This window comes from Schistocerca serialis, chromosome 12, assembly GCF_023864345.2.
Source record: "Schistocerca serialis cubense isolate TAMUIC-IGC-003099 chromosome 12, iqSchSeri2.2, whole genome shotgun sequence".
Classification (NCBI taxonomy): domain Eukaryota; kingdom Metazoa; phylum Arthropoda; class Insecta; order Orthoptera; family Acrididae; genus Schistocerca; species Schistocerca serialis.
In genome coordinates, this window is record NC_064649.1 from 1,261,481 (window position 1) to 1,278,709 (window position 17,229).

The 17,229-nt window shown below is 44.9% G+C and overlaps 1 protein-coding gene across 6 annotated transcripts in view; it reads left to right on the forward strand.

Annotated features, from left to right (window-relative positions):
- LOC126428418 (programmed cell death 6-interacting protein) overlaps positions 1–17,229 on the forward strand; it is a 184,410-nt gene that overhangs the window by 114,949 nt on the left and 52,232 nt on the right. For 5 of the 6 annotated variants that reach the window (XM_050090342.1, XM_050090343.1, XM_050090345.1 and 2 more), the window contains exons 12-14: positions 2,432–2,644; positions 6,659–6,814; positions 16,296–16,440. In XM_050090342.1, coding sequence (XP_049946299.1) covers positions 2,432–2,644; positions 6,659–6,814; positions 16,296–16,440 — 514 coding nt within the window. The remainder of the gene's footprint in view (positions 1–2,431; positions 2,645–6,658; positions 6,815–16,295; positions 16,441–17,229) is intronic. The other variant, XM_050090344.1, reaches the window with a different exon arrangement.

The window sequence follows — 17,229 nt, forward strand, 5'->3', positions numbered from 1 at the left end:
GAATGACAATCGCTGTATATGTGGTTGGCTGGGTTCGCAAATGATCAGCATTGTTATAATTACTAGCAAATTCCATAGATTCAGACTACCAGAGTGGACATAAACGACTAACACGAATAACGGGCAACAAAGATTACGTATTGTCTTCTCCGTGTATCCAAGAAAATGAAATTTTGACAGAAAATTTTTGGCCAGACCACTACACTACTAAGGACCAGTTGAATAATCCCCGGCTAGCAACCGCTAAAGTTCTATTCTGGGAGTAGCGCGGAAAACGCGTTGTACGTACTCTTTTATTAATCTTTCCTGCTGAGGCCAATTTATTTGAAACGAAATGTTTAATCCACACTATTGGCTATTTCACCTGTTTGCTGCATTTCAAGTTCACGTTTTCATCTTCTAGCACGTACGTTATTATGCCATAATAAAGAACCAAACATGAGATAATACGGTACTGGTACTCCAAGAAAATTTACATCTGAATCTGGACGTACAAATGTGCACTTTAAGCCGAATTATGCATTTTAGTATGGTTCTTAAAATCCCCATGCTCTTGGAGTATTCTCTAATGTCTTGTTTCTTTTGTGGCATAATGTAAGATCTTTTAATGTTTTACACGTACGAACGTACGGGCTTCCTGCGTCATCGTAGCTGCACAAGCGCGGCGACACATGTCATCTGGTGCAACTGCTGAAACGAATCTATTTCTAACAGGTCGCGGGAAAATATTCCGAATGTAACACATATTCAAAGACCACACAAAATACTTATGTACATATTTGCACTTGACGACGAGAAAAAAATTCTCTCAATGCGTAGTGCTAAACGTGAAAAAATATGTAACTAGTGTAGTATTTCATTATTTAAATAATGAATGGCAGCTGTAGGCTTTCGAAGACATAGATGATGACATATGAAATTGAGTGAAACGTTCCTACTTCCCAGACAGTTATCAGTTCCAGTTACATTAGCGGTTTTAATTAGGTAATAAACAAGTCACTGACAAGTCTTTTGATGCCTGTTATGTACATATGTCATACATAAAGTCCAGGGGGGTGTCCTATACGCAACTTTTACAGCTTAATATCTTATTTCCCTCATTTTACATTTTCCCCCGTTTTACACAATTTTTTTTGAAGTCCCTTGAAAAGTGTAGAAGCGAGGTCTCACTGTAGTAACTATATCCTTTCTTGAAACAGAATTTAAGCAGTATTTATTATTAGATATGTATATAAAGAGAAAAATGTTTAAAATAACGTCCAAATATGTGTTATTCTATGTCTCTTGCACTGCAGTCATCTTTCTGAGGTTATCAGGTACTGTGCCGCCTCTGTTATGTGGAAAACCACACACGTGCAAACTATCACTCACATTGTCGGCTTGCGTAACATCACAAAAAATGCATACATAAATACTACACGTGACAACGAGAATAATTTCTCGATACACTTTTTGCTCGGCATGAAAAACATATGTAACCAGTGCTGTGTTTAAACTAAAAACATTTGAGCGACACAAAGTGAACGACGGGGCCAACTAGCACTACAAGTGGCCAAATGTTGGAACACACTAAATACGGTTCGAGGAAGGTGTCATTACGGTCACGACGATCACGAAATTGCATTTGCGCAGTAGAGACAGTTTGGGAATGGTTGTGATCGGTCACGAGATCTTTATCGGAAGGAACCTAATTACCCCCATCGGCCTCAACGCCGAGTAGAGCTTGTCAGCGGCACGAGATGCGGCACGAATTGTTCCAACTTTTATACGTTTACCGGTTCAAATCCGCCGAGTAGAGTGCCCTGGTGTCAAGAAACTTAACTACGTAGTATTTGTAAACACTACTGGACAACCGACATCTTGCTAGTGTAATTTTTTTTCTCCACAAACATTTTTTCGTAATGCTTAAAGCACGCGAAAATTATAAATATGTTGACCCAAAATCGGGTGCGTTATTACATTGTAAATGCAGGAAATTGGTAGAGAACTATAAAAAATGTCGTAAACAGCGGGAAAACGTTAATTGGAGGAACGTAAAGGTGGGGTTATACTATATGTCCACGGTAAATGATATTACTGTAAATCGATATATTTTGATGTTCCAGAAAGTCAGTTACCGAGGTAGAAAATTTTGGAGTTCAAGGTACTACGAAATTTTAAACGCAGAGCTGGTCTCCTCGGCAAAACTGAGTAGCGATAGGCGTAGACGAAACGTAAATTACCGTTCGTGTAAAAGGTATTGTCGGGACACAGTACGTTGGAAGTGATTTCGATATTTGCTAGGTAATTGTACGTAGGAAACTGTATTGCAAAAAGGAGAATTATTAGCACTATTTTACCGTAGGAGCTACGCAGAGTAAGTGGAGACGGCCGCTCGGCCGAGCCGGCGCCTCCGCCGAGACGAGTGTGTCAGGGTGTGCGGTGTGCGCAGGTGGAGACGATCAAGGCGGAGCGCGACGTGGTGGAGCAGGAGCTGCGCTCGGCGACCGTGGACATGCGGCAGCAGTTCCTGGCCGCTCTGGCGCAGGGCGGCATCGACGAGCCCGCCGTCTCCGTGGAGAGCCTGGGCCGCGTGTTCGGGCCGCTGCAGGCGCAGGTGCGGGACAGCCTCGCCCGCCAGGAGAAGCTGGTCGCCGAGTTGCAGGTAGGGTCCGGAGCCCCGACAGTGGGGTCGGGAGGGGGGGCTGTGCGCTGCTGCGTCTCTGCGAGAGATGTGTCCGGGTGAGTCTGGCAGTGAGGTTTTCTCCAATTTAATTGTGTCTGTGTTACACGTGTTACCTTCAAAAATTGATGCAGTACCTTTAATGTACCCGATACGCGGCAGCAGCAGCAGCAGCACTCCCCCCTTCCCCCACCCCCTTTCACCAGTTGCAACGCAGGCACCAAATGCCTTAATACTTAAATACTTTCTTCCGTCAAAGCTACAATTTTTTCAAATCTATCCCTGAAATGAAATGAGTTTTTCTCCCCAGTATCCTCACCGTACCACCCGCCGTCACTTTTGGTCGTTCTCCTAACCTCAGTAACCTTCTCGTGGAATTGTATTATATTTTTAGACCGTTATGCCTACGTCGAGGTTTCCAACGGTCGTCAATCCTTTTGAACTTAATCTCCGTTAACACGTCCCCCTCTCTTTTATCATTATAAATATACTTTATTTGTTCTCGCTGTTTTCCCTGTGTACTAGTTGTTAATTGCACATTTCGTATCTCTTTGCCCTAATCTGTGTTTACTTTTCACTCTGCTCTTTTATCTGTGTACTGAAGCTGGGCCACTTCTTATCAAATTAACACTCCCCCCCCCCCCATTCCCCCCCCCCCCCCCCCCCCCGCCCCCCCCTCCCCTTCCCTGTCAACTCTCGTTCTGTCATCCTGTGGTCCAACTGACCTGACCTGCTCCTCCTTTTTAATCTTTCTTGACGTAACTCTCTCTCGTGCCCGAGGAACAAACTATTAGTTCCAAAAGATAGTGCGTTCCTCTGAGTATAACAGAAAATTTTCACCTAATGTAACTAGCTGTGAAAAGGAATTTAAAGTTTGCGTAGCTTTGACTGCACAGCAGGACTGTCCAAGTGGTTTAATAACTGTCTGTGTGTTCCTTGCCATGACGGGTATTATCTGGAAAAAATTAGTTTAAATGCACTCCTTTCCAGATACACGCCACTGAGCGGCAGTCATTTTGTGGGGGTAACTCTGAGACAGTGGTCTTCGACTGGTGGTCGTCTGGGAAATGTTGCTGAGTTTGACATATCCCACCTTGCTTTCACCTACTATCTTGCTTTTTCATTGTATCGGTTGATGAGGTCGCACTACACATACAGTTAATAACTGATTTATACGTAACTTTGAGTCCTGCAAGTTCTTCTGTAGTGCTGAGTTACGTGCACGTGACAACAATGTTCTAATTTCTTACAGATAGTCTCAAAAGCTGATACAATTTGATAAGTTTCAGAATATTAATAGCACTTAACTGTATCGTGCTACCTCGACGTATAGTTCCCCGCTGCAATGTTCCACATTGATGTTCGTAACTCTGTAGATGCACTCGATGTAGGACGAGGTTTGAATATTTAAGAGACGCGTAATTCAGTGTGTCATCACACTAACTATTACTCATATTACAGCAGTGTACTAATCCTTTGCTTGTTTTTATTCATTGTTTGCAGCTTGCAGTCAGACATCAACTTCTTGAATGTTTTGTTTGTAAACATTAGCAAGGGAGAGATAACTGTCCCTTTCCTTTTGAAGAAATTGTTGTAACATTTAATGTTTTAAGATAAATGCCTGCCCCTCCCCCTCCCCACCCGTCTCTCTCTCTCTCTCTCTCTCTCTCTCTCTCTCTCTCTCCCTCTCCCTCTCCCTCTCCCTCTCCCTCTCCCTCTCCCTCTCCCTCTCCCTCTCCCTCCCTCCCTCCCTCCCTCCTCCTCCTCCTCCTCCTCCTCCTCCTCCTCCCCCCCCCCCTCTCCCTTTCTACCCCCCCCCCTTTTCTTTTGTTGGCCCCACCCAGTGCCTCTCGAAAAATGAAAGAGGAAAAAATATTTTTTGTTAATGCCAGGTTAAGTTAGTTCAAGACTTAAGGACTGATATACTGTGGCCTTGATATCTTTCATTGCTTGGTGATATATGCTGACATAAGCCAGACATCTTCTACAAAACTAAGTCATGAAGTGTTGATTGTGGGATTGGATTCCACAATTTTCAGAAAACAACAGCTCCTTTAAATTTCTTCCTCAAAAAAGTTTTGGTAAATGTGTGAAAGTATCAGTGGTCCATGCTTTTATTACATATTTTAACTACTACATCATCTTATTGATAGAAGTAACTTGTTTCATTTAGGTAGTCTGTCATTGCTTTTTTCAGGTTTGTTGTTATTCGGTTCCTGTGTGTGTTTCTCATGTAAAAGCAAAGCTTTGAAAAATTGCACATGTCAGTTATTAATAGTGCTGAAAATAAGTGCAGGCATAATAATAAATATACAAAGGTTGTTTCACTGTCAGTTACTTGAACTCGGTGGTGGAGCTTGGACACTTTCATGTATTTAGCTTCCTGCTCATATCACAGTTCCACTTGGAATCATTCCTTCACGTATTGCGTCAGTAGGTTTTGCATTGCCCGAGAGTCTATACAATTGACAAACGTTCGTTAACTTTTTTCGGGTTTGTTACGTAGCAGGGTAGTCGTTAAAAATGCATTGCCCTATCTTGAACAATTAAATTTATAAAAATATAAATCGGTATGATCAATTATATTGACTAGTGATAATGATCACAGACTCGTATAATGATTTTATGTCATTTGTAGACAATTAAGATGCAATTAAGCACTGCATATCTACAGTTTTAGGCTTTGCTGTATATTTATTGTGGAGAGGACACTGTCTTCCTCAAAAAGAATTGGCTTCTGTATAATGTCACCATCCTTATCTGTAATTACGGGCCAGCTAAGACCACGTTTAAGCCACGAAGTTAGCTGTGTGCTTACTCAGACAATCTTTCATCTGTTCACTTTCCTTTCCTCCATTCTGCTGTCACTTTCTTCCTCGTAATTGTGGTACTGTCTTCTCTCGCAAACTGTCTCGCCCCTTAACCCTTTCACTGCAGTAGGCCCGTATACCTGTCGCGCTACGACGTTCACCAGTTGCTTCGGATGCATCTACGCGTGCCGCTCGGGCCTCCTACAGTACTGCGGACGTCTGTGCGTATCCCGAGCTGCCGACCTGTCACTGCTGCGGACGAGTTACTTCCGTATCTTGGCGAATAAAGAAATTTAGGGTGTTTATTGTGCGACGTACGTACCTCATTTTGTGCTACCGTTTGCAGAAAACATTGTTTCGGTCAGTAGAATTGTTCAAGAGATAAGACAGTCGTTAAGACAGATTTGCGGTGCGCGAGGACGTGAACGGGCACGTAGTGTGCGACTGTCCTTCTGATACAAAATCCCAGTAACTCGAGAACGGGATGCGATACCGTTCTGGTCCCAATTTTAAATTAAATTTTGATATCTTATCTATATTTCATTCACTGCAATGTGTGAGCTGAAATTAACTGTAAGCAAAGTTCACACAATGTGTTTGTACCCCCGCATACTCTTTAACGTTTTATTTAATGATGCCGTGCAGTAAGTACGGTGGGTAACGAAAAAATATTCACGAATTCTGTTTCGGGTATTCAATTGTAAGATACGCGAAAGTCAAATTTGTCCATCTAATAGTTTTCAAAAACTCAGACGACATACATTTCGTACCGTCTGAAACGCTTTCTCTCGGCACGGACACCGGCACGTGGCGAGAGGTACAGCCTCGACGGCGTCCGCCTCGGAGAGCACGTCTGTATCAGTGAAAGAGTTAATTTTATTGTGCTCTTTCCTGTGTTTGTCTTTTAATTTCTCAAACTGCCGTTCAGAATTTCTTTCGAGAACTCGTTATTCGGCTATGCCCGTAGGCCGTAAGTCTCTTACCCTTAATTTCGTCTCTAGTTTTGTCCGTACAATTGTATACTTCCGTTTCTTCTGAATTGACTGTTTCTACTGTCACTGTTTTTCCTAATATATTCCTCACCCTCTTTCCGTTATTTCTCCTAGCTTATTCATTTTCTTTTGTCACTCCTAAAATTAGTGTCTGTCTCAGTCACCATCCGTTTCGTCGACTGTCGATTTTACAGGAAGCCAACGAAGAGTTCTGCAAGGAGAAGGCGGGCGGGGGCGCCGCGGCTCGCCGCGAGGAGGTGCTGAAGCAGCTGGCGGCGGCCCATGACGCGTTCTTCGAGCTGCAGGGCAACCTGCGCGAGGGCACCAAGTTCTACAACGACCTCACGCAGGTGCTCCTCCTTGTCCTCTCTGCTGTAAAGAAAACTTTTCTTTTTTTGAAGAGGGTGGGGGACAGTTAATTACTTGTTTCTCAGACAGTTTGCCATTAAAAATTTAAACATCTGCACATGCATTTGTTCAACAGATTCTGAAAAGTTTTCCTCCCCTATTTTTGTCAGAATCTCAAAAATATGAGTTTGGGACGATATGAACAGCTTCTTCCTGTGGTGAAAATTGTTGTCCAGGAGTTTTTCATTTGACATGAGAGAACAAAAAGAAGTATTTCAGCAATAAAGCAGGTGGATATGGGGAACTGGATGTTAATGCGGTAATTTTGTCTGTCAGGTAATAAATTGTTCGGGGTGCTATGAGACAGCTGGCACTGTCACGACACAGAACGGTGGGACACGACAAAAGCAAAACAATGATAATGGAATGTAGTCGAATTAAGTCGGTTGTTGCTGAGGAATTAGATTAGGAAATGAGACACTTAAAGTAGTAAAGGAGTTCTGCTATTTGGGGAGCAAAATAACTGAGGATGGTCGAAGTAGAGAGGATATAAAATGTAGACTGGCAATGGCAAGGAAACTGTTTTTGAAGAAGAGAAATTTGTTAACATCGAGTATAGATTAAAATGTCAGGAAGTCGTTCTGAAAGTATTTTTATGGAGTGTAGCCATGTATGGAAGTGAAACATGGACGATAAATAGTTTGGACAAGAAAAGAATAGAAGCTTTCAAAATGTGGTGCTACAGAAGAATGCTGAAGGTCAGATGGGTTGACCACATAACTAATGAGGAGGTATTGATTAGGATTGGGGAGAAGAGGAGTTTGTGGCACAACTTGACTGGAAGAAGGGATCGGTAGGTAGGACATGTTCTGAGGCATCAAGGGACCACCAATTTAGTATTGGAGGGCAGTGTGGAGGGTAAAAATTGTAGAGCGAGACCGAGAGATGAATACACTAAGCAGATTCAGAAGGATGTAGGTTGCAGTAAGTACTGGGGGATGAAGAAGCTTGCACAGGATAGAGTAGCATGGAGAGCTGCATCAAACCAGTCTCAGGACTGAAGACCATAGCAACAACAATGATGATGTACGTGCATTTTTCATTTCACAGGTCGAATTTTTCCATTATTTCCTTATGCTGAATAGCACGAGGTTGTTTTTGTGTGGAATCCGTCGGACATAGACGTTACCCAAGGCTGAAATTTCTCGTGGTATGGAACATATCGCACTCTCAGATGTGCCTCAGAATTCCTCTGTCTCACAGTCGGTAGAGTGCCGATCCTCTGCAATCTATTCCCCCGTCATAATACGCCTGTTGTGTGGCTACAGTGCTGAGTGACTCTCATGTGTGACATAAAGAGTGTAAGATTGTCATTCACTCTGCTCGAGATTGAACTGATTTTGGGATACAGTCTTTGTTCTCGGCTGCGAGAACAACTTGTTACTGGAACGCACGGTAACAGCAGCGGTTTGGTGAGTGGGTACAGGCAGACAGGTTTTTTATGAGGTCTACAACTTTGCTTCCGCCGTTTCGCCATAGACGGCAGTAGTGGCAAGTGGGGTTCAGGTGGTTGGTCATAGGTATAATACAATAAGCTTAGGCATCTATAAACATAATGCCTTAAAAATATCAGTCGATTTGTGATTGCACCATAAGGTTATTCCGATTAAGCGCGTCAACTTGGTACCCATTTCTCGCCATTTGCAGGAAGTTTTTATTTTCTGCTTTAACGTGAAGAAATCTGCAGCTGTGGCTCTTAAAATGCTGGGTGAGACCAATGATTTTGATGTCGAAGACTGGCATGGCGGGCGAAGACAAATCGTTTTCGTAGCTACTGAAACAGACGAAGACAGTCACAGGACACCATTATCGAAAGCAATTGATGTGGTCGAGCCCAGAACTTAAACACAAACAGCCACAATACAGCGATAGACACACAAAGGTAATTTCGCAGCAGGTCAGTGCTCGACCCCGTGTCGCAAAACCTGTCAAAATAAACACGGAAACGTCGAAATGAGAAGTTCTATCCCTCTTGCCGTGTTCTCTGTATGTTGCTCTCCCCGACTACCACCTTTTTCGATCAGTGGCGTACAGTCTGGCTGACCGGCACTTCCGTCATATGCCCGAGTGGAAAATGGAACCGATTCGTGGATCCCACAAAAGATGCCCAGTTCTTCCGCCACGGGATTTGTACGCTATCCGAAAGATGGGGAATGTAGTGGCCAGCGATGAGCAATACTGTGAAACATAATTTTTTTGTAAGTTTTTCACAATAAAGCCCCAAACTTCGAGAAAAAATGGCGGAAGCAAAGTTGTAGACCTAGTAGGTTAAAGCCGAAGTCCAGACGGACAACAATAAATAATGTATAGTAAATAGGGACAAAGCTAAGGGCAGTACTTACTTCATCAAAACATCGAGGGAATAAAAAATAAAGAAGATGAGCTATTAGTGTGTTTAGATGAACTCAAAAACAAAAATGAGGTAGATATATTCTGTCTGTCTGATGACCATGGAGCTGTGGGGATGGACAGTGTCAGTATAAATGGGTATAATTTAGCATCGTACACTTGTGGATCTAGGATGAATAGAGGAGGCATTGCATTTTCATAAAACAAGGGTATAAATACAAAACTGTAGAAGTAAGCAAATTTTGTGCATGTGAACTTCAGCTAGATAATGTAGTATTGATAATCGCTTGTGACAAGCTGGTGGATGTTTCTGTAACCATCGCACCCCATAAGAGCTTAAATATGGTCCAGGGTATCACATTTCACAGCGACCTTCTCTTGCAGTCAGATGATGAGCTGCGTGCCAATTTAGAGTGGCGAGGTGTACATTTCCTTTGGTGTGTCCACCGGGGTCCGAAGGATAATGAGGTTGCCACCGGTGCCTTCATCTTGTCCTTTGAGGGTGATACGTTGCCCGAGAAGGTCAAGGTGACGGTCTAACGGTGTTATGTAAAGCCCTGTATCCCTCACCCGATGCGATGCTTTAAGTGCCGCAAGTTCGGCCGTATGTCTTCCCGCTGTACATCCGGCGTCACGTGCCGAGACGCCCGTCACGTCCCGATACCCCGCCTTGCTCGCCCGACTGCAGGATTCTCCATAAAGAAAGGAAAGTCGTGGAGTACAAGACCCTGGACAGACTGACCTACACTGAGGTCTAATGGTTAATAAAAAAAGAAAAGGATAAAGAGAAGAAAATAAAATAAAAGGTGGAAAATGGTGGGAAGGAATTGTAAGTGAAAATGGGTTTTTTAAAATCATTAATGACTGTGAAAAAAGGGAAAGAAAGAAAGAAATGCAGATCGGACTTCGTATTACAGAAAAGCTATTGTTGGGGTGGTCCTTGTGGCGTTTTTGAGCAAAAGTTAAACCAATTTCCACTACAAAAATTATTGAAAAGAAACAGAGAATAACAAAATGTAACTGACAGAGGGAAGTGGCGTAGATAAGAGTTCATCCTTTACCAGGTTAACTTGTCTTCTTTCGTGCGTCGTCCAGGTCTTCAAAAATCTCCTTCATTTCTGCATGAAAAGTTTGCTCCGAAATCTTGCGATAAGTTTCATTGTCCAGGAATTTCTAATGTATCCAAAACCGTCTTGATATTAAATGCAATTTATTTTACTTTGCTACTTCCATCCTCCGAATTTCTTAACAACATCCACAATATGTCTACACATTAAAATCAGATCGAGACTAGCTAATAAGTTTTTTTACGTCTTCATCAGATCACGTCTACCTTAAGCTTCGGCTATCGAGAGACAATCGAGAAACTGATAGAAAAACAAAAAAGAGTTACAATTTTAGTATTTTCTCTGCCGTCGAGCGCTCGTACCGCTGCGACGGCACAATTCGTGTCTGAGGGAACGAGTGCAGCGCGGCGAAATTCAAAGTCCCGCTACAGAGGCTAAGAGAAAATTTGAGCGCCTGCATCCCGTGTGTACGACATCGTCTTACGCTACCACTACAACAGTTCTGGCACCGTCAGCTCCGCCAACCCAGGTCACCTCTCAGAGCCCGAAGACTACACCCGCCCCCTTGATGGTGGGGGGCATTTCCCTCCCTGTTGCTCCTGCACCAACTACTTTGGGAGCAACCGCCCTCCAAACATAGGGGACATCCGTCCCCACTTCTAAGCCGGAGAAGCGTATGTCTTCTTCGACTTCTCTCACTAGAAAGGGGTCCCTCGGGTCACTCCCTCCTTCCCAGGTTTCTGCTAGTGGGAAAGACGACACCCGCCAGTGGCTGGAGAGCCCAAAAGCAGCTGGTCGTACGGCTTCACGCTCGTCCTCAGTCCCGGAGACTGAGACAGTGAAATCCTCACAGCCAGGGAAACCCGAGGAGCAGCGAGACAAATCCAAAAAGAAAACCCCTGAGACCAAAGAAATTGCAGTGCCACCCACACCACTACTACCTACAAGCTCTGCGGCTGAGGACGGGGTGGAGATTTTGGCGTCCGCCTAGGACGTAGATCTCGCCAGACCCTCAGGCACAGTGGATATAGACTGCTCGGGCAATAAATCGGTGGCAGCAGGTGACTCGGTGTGAGACATAAACTGCCTCATTGAATGTTCCGTGCCTTCCCAGTCTCACGATGTCGTCCTCCAGTGGAATTGCGGTGGTTTTTTCCACCACCTGGCCGAACTACGGCAAGTGTAAGCTTTACACCTGCTTTCTGCATTGCCCTCCAGGAAACCTGGTTCCCATCAATGCGGACCCCTGCCCACCGCGGCTGTAAGGGATATTACAGGAACTGTAGTGGCTATAATAGTGTGTCAGGTGGAGCTTGCATTTATGTCCTAAACTCAGTCTGTAGTAAACGTGTGCCCCTTCAGGCCCCTCTTGAAGCTGTGGCTGTCAGAATGACGACGACACAGGAAATAACTGTCTGCAATGTGCATCTTCCTCCAGGTGGTGTAGTACCCCTAAATGTATTAGCTGCAGTGATTGACCAACTCCCTAACCCTTTCCTACTTCTGGGAGATTTTAATGCCCGTGACCCCTTGCGGGGTGGTGCCGTGCTTACTGGCCGAGGCAGAGATGTCGAAACTTTACTGTCGCAATTTGACCTCTGCTCTTAAATACGATTTATCAATTTGCAGCCCGAGACTTCTCCCATCTATTTTCACCTGTGCTGTCACCGCTGAATCTCCCCCACACGGCAACATCAGTGTGACGGTTGAGCGAGTGACTAACACAATTGTTTCTGCGGCAGAAAACACGATCCCTCGCTCTTTAGGGTGCCCGAGGCGTAAGGCAGTCCCTCGGTGGTCGCCGAAAGTCGCCGAAGCAATTGAGGAGTGTCGGCGAGCTCTACAGCGGCGTAAGTGGCGCCCTTCCCTGGAGCACCTCGTAGCCTTTAAACGGCTCCGTGCCAGTGTTCGCTACCTTATCAAACGACGGAAGGAGGAGTGTTGGGAGAGATAAGTCTCCACCATTGGGTGCCATACGTCACCTTCCCAAGTCTGGACAAAGATCAAACGTCTTTTCGGGTACCAGGCCCCAACAGCTGTCCCCGGAGTTGCCGTAAATGGCGAGCTATGTACTGACGCAAACGCGATTGCCGAGCACTTTGCTCGAGCCTCTGCATCGAAGAATTACCCCCTAGCCTTTCGCACACTCAAATGGCAGCTGGAAGGGAACGTCCTCTCATTCGCTACACGCTGCAGTGGATCCTATAACACCCCGTTTACAGAGTGGGAGCTCCTCAGTGCCCTCGCACATTGCCCCGACACAGCTCCTGGGCCCGATCTCATCCACAGCCAGGTGATTAAACATCTGTCGTCTGACTACAAGCGACATCTTCTCGTCGTCTTCAACCGGATCTGGTGCGATGGCATCTTTCCGTCGCAATGGCGGGAGAGCACAGTCATTCCGGTGCTCAAACCCGGTAAAAATTCACTCGATGTGGATAGCTATTGGCCTGTCAGCCTCACGGATGTTCTTTGTAAACTGCCGGAACGTACGGTATGTCGGCGGTTGGGTTGGGTGCTGGAGTCGCGTGGCTTGCTGGCTCCGTGTCAGGGCAACTTCACAGAAGCTCTCCTGGTTCACAGGAGAGCTTCTTGGAAGGTAGGAGACAAGGTACTGGCAGAAGTAAGGCTGTGAGGACGGGGCGCGAGTCGTGCTTGGGTAGCTCAGTCGGTAGAGCACTTGCCCGCGAAAGGCAAAGGTCCCGAGTTACCAGAGTCCCCGTCCGGCACACAGTTTTAATCTGCCAGGAAGTTTCGTATTGGTGCACACTCTGCTGCAGAGTGAAAATCTCACTCTAGTGACATTCATGATTATAATACCAGAAAAAAGAAAGACTTACGCTATCCTTTACTCAACCTATCTTTGCCACAAAAAGGGGTAAAACATGCTGCTATAAAAATTTTTGACAAATTACCGGATGAAATAAAATGTCTGACATACAGCAGTAATAGCTTCAAAAATAAATTGAAATCATATCTCCTTGACAACTCCTTCTATACCATAGATGAATCCTTGAATAGGAATAAATAAATCTGTTAATATTGTATATGCGTGTTGTGCCATTTAAGGGAATGGTGTAAACTAATAGTCATTTGCTTTCCTGTTACACTCGCAAATAGAGCGAGGGGAAGATGACTGTATGCCTCTGTATGAGCCCCAATTTCTTGTATCTTATCTCTGTGGTCCTTAAGCTCAGTGTAAGTTGGCAGCAGTAGAATCGTTCGGCAGTTGGCTTCAGATGCCAGTTCTCTAAATTTTCTCAATAGTGTTCCTCGAAAAGAACATTGCCTTCCCTCCTGGAATTAGCATTTGAGTTTTAAAGCATCTCCGTAACACATATATATTGTTTGAAAGAATTGGTAACAAATCGAGCAGCCCACCACTGAATTGCCTTGACGTCCTCCCTTAATCCGACCTGGTGTAGATCCCACACGCTCGAGCAGTACTCGAGAACAGGTCGCACCGGCATCCTGCGTGCATTCTCCTTTACTGGTGAACCTCCCGATAAACTGGACGGGACCGCTCGTTCCATTTCGTATCGCTTTGCGACGTTACTCCCAGATACTTAAATGGTGCGACTGTTTTGAGCGGCGCACTAGTTCTGCACTTGAACATTGTGGGTTTGTTTTTCCTCCATATCTGCATTAACTAAAGTAAGGGAGGTTAGGGCATAAGGTGTACACAGTCCTCTTCCATCTCTCTATACGTGAACGAAATGACAGAAGATCCGTAATAACGGTACAGATTAGCCCCCTGCTGTATACTGCGCAGTGACCTGCTGAGTACACAAGTCACTGTTGAAGTTTATCTTCACTGCATGCAAACTGTCCAGTGCCACCACCAGAGGGAAGGTGTTTTGGATGTCTTACATAGAGACTGTTTGCCCAGTCAGAGACCTGGAAACTGCCGTACGGAACACCGGGAACAGCTTTGACATCACGGAATCTCCCTGCCCGATGCCCCTTTGTTCCGAATTTCTCTGTCGCGGTGAGATCTCGTGGAAATTGTAGCACGGGTACGTGTTCTTCAGTGCACTGAGATAATCTGAATGGACGTTTTCTCTCGTAAAATCTATTTATCCTAGGCACAGCGGTCATTTTTCCTCTGTGTAATTTTGTTCACAGCTCGTGAGGGGTTCGTCGTCACGTTCCCTTCTAAAGCCAGCCGGTAAACTGTAATTCTTTCTTCACACGAGTAGTAGTAGTTTTAGTGAATATTTCGTGGAGTACAAATGGAAGGCTGATAGATCTGCATAATTTTTTTTATTTTTTGTATCTTCTTGCTAGTGCAGTAGCTATATACGAGGGTGGGTTGCAGTCGCCTAAGATTCCCCATAATATTGAAGGAAGTGGGGGAAAAGTCTCTCGGACCATATAATCTGATAACAATTAGTCGGCATCCAATTTGAAGACCGAAGTTGCGGCGAACCCTCTACGAATACGGTCGGCAGGTGACTGCTGCGGTGCACCACTCTCTTTTGCAGTGTTAAAAAAATTGTCAGATTCCCTCAAAAATTGTGTAAACAAAAAATCTTAAATTCACATGTAATATGAGTCTCTCTAATGTCTGTAAGCTTCAAAAAATGGCAATACTCTAAGAATATGAAGTCAAATATCTGTTGTAAAAATTCTGAAACTGACATATGGCACATTATTAGGCACACAAAAAAAATATTACACAAATCTCCTATGTCAGCTCAGTGAGAAGTGGCAGTCGTAATGCTTCGTGCAGTATAAGTGAGATGCGATGGGAGCCGACAGCGGCAGTAAATACTCTATACGCAGTACAGTGCAGCTGCCACTGCGACCCGGCCCACGAGTTGTCGCGTGACGAGTGACGCGAATAGGACTCCGGCCGTCGGAGAGTTAAGAATAATCTCGTGATCGTAACGAGCGGTGTGTGAATTAATTTCACGTTTTTGAATTTCCGAAAGAGTTGACAAATCCATTTATGCACGTAATATTTTGGTGGCCGACCTAGTCATTGTGAGGCAATGAGAATTCTTAAGGACCTTATTTATGTTTTTTGATGAAGTGTTTGTCAAAATGTTCACAGGAAGTCACCCAGAAGACTAGAAATATACCGGCCCTCCACCCCCACTTGTTAACTTAAGTTGTAAAATATTTTTATAGTTTCTTGAGATTTTAAACACTGATAAGACATTTGAGTGACCACAGCTAATAGGTGCAAAATTGTTTTGTCCTTACTGGAAGACCACTCGGGAAAAGGGAATCTTCTGTGCAAGTGTGTGGAGGAAGCAGCACGTCCTCAGGTGGCATATTGCTTTGTACTGACGGTGGAAGTTTTTGATTTTGAATTGGCTAATCTACTCTTACAGACAGCTGTTTTATTCTCCCCTATTGTTCTAACATTAACCCGTATGCTCAGTTTCGTATGCAGATATAGAGGACAAATTTTGAAGCGTAAATTAAGAGATTTAAAATAAAATAGAAGAGTCGTAGTGTTCGTACAATAGAATTGTCGTCTCTTTTGCCCTCGAGTAGATCGTGAACTCCAGTTTCCGCCGTGTGTTTATCTTCGTTACAGAAAGCTGTACAATTACAGCCACAGCACTGAAAATGGGAGGGAATATTGGCATACGAATCATTGTGGTTTGTTCTTTGAAATTGCTCTCCTGTAAAATTTATTTACACGGGCTTACCCTATTTGTCCCCTGTGGTCTGCAATTCAGGTTATTTGCTCGGGGCATAATTTTCTCGGCAATGTGGGATTCGTGGGACAGAGGTGTATGGAAGGTGGGGGGGGGGGGGGGGGGAGGGGGGGGGGGGGAATAAGTAGTAGAGTACTTGGACCAGCTGAGGTAACGAAGGAGCTCCAGCAGTTTCATTTCAGCATTAATGTCACGTCAGTGTGAATAAGTAATAATGTGTGTATATAAACACGTTTGTTTTTTATGCACGTACAGTGCGCATTCTGATTAATTTTTTTGCCGTTCTGTAATACGTCTGTGAGTGTATTTTAATGAGGCACTTGCATTGCTTTCAGCTGCTGGTAGTCTTCCAGAACAAGATTTCAGACTACTGCTTCGCTCGCAAGACTGAGAAGGAGGAGCTGCTGAAGGACCTGACGCAGAACCCGACGCGCCAGCCGATCGGTACGACCCCCGCCGTGCCGCAGCACTACGTAGCAGGTAGAGCCCTCTGGCTGTGCACTCCGCATCCCGCCTCCCGGGGCCCACATCCCGTTCCCACCAAACCCTGTACGTGTCGGCAGTAATAGTCACCTCACGGGCCGTGTCGTAGTAAGCACTGCAGGTCGATCTGACGGCAGACCGGTAACGTGCGACAGAACGAAATAAGTGGCGAACTTGAACGGGAGTTCCTGCAGCACAGACCTGAAAATTTAACAACGTTCCGCTCTGTATCTTCCAGTATGTCAGTGGGGTAGTAAACAGGTGGTAAATGTACAGATCTTACTTCGACCATCTGTATTTTCAGAGAGTCTGTCGGCCTGTCGTCGAGACTTCTGGTAGGAACATTTCAAAACGGGATAACGCGAGTTCTAATTTTTTGTCCAGTTCGAGGATTTCGCGATAAGACTCGGTGCCCTGCCCGTACGGATCTACACTCGATTTTTGTCCCAGTACTGTTGACGGACACCTGTAAAGTCGGCGGGATTGTAATGAATTTCTGGAAATGTGGGGTTCTCGCATTTTCTCTGTCGACCGTATCTGTCACGGACTTCGTGAAATGGGGAGAACCGCAAATTCCGGCACGATCGCTGCAGTGGCGGTCGACCTCACCTCGGTACGCCGTGGTGTTTCCGTGTAGATTTGAGATGTATGTGTGAGGTACTTCTGGGTTTGGCCTCGGTGCCACTACCTTTCCGTGTACTGGTGTGGTTTCTCATAATTGCGCAGCAAACTGCAGGAGGGTGTTGTGAATCCGGTCATTGCATACGCCCAGCGGTTCGATGCAGT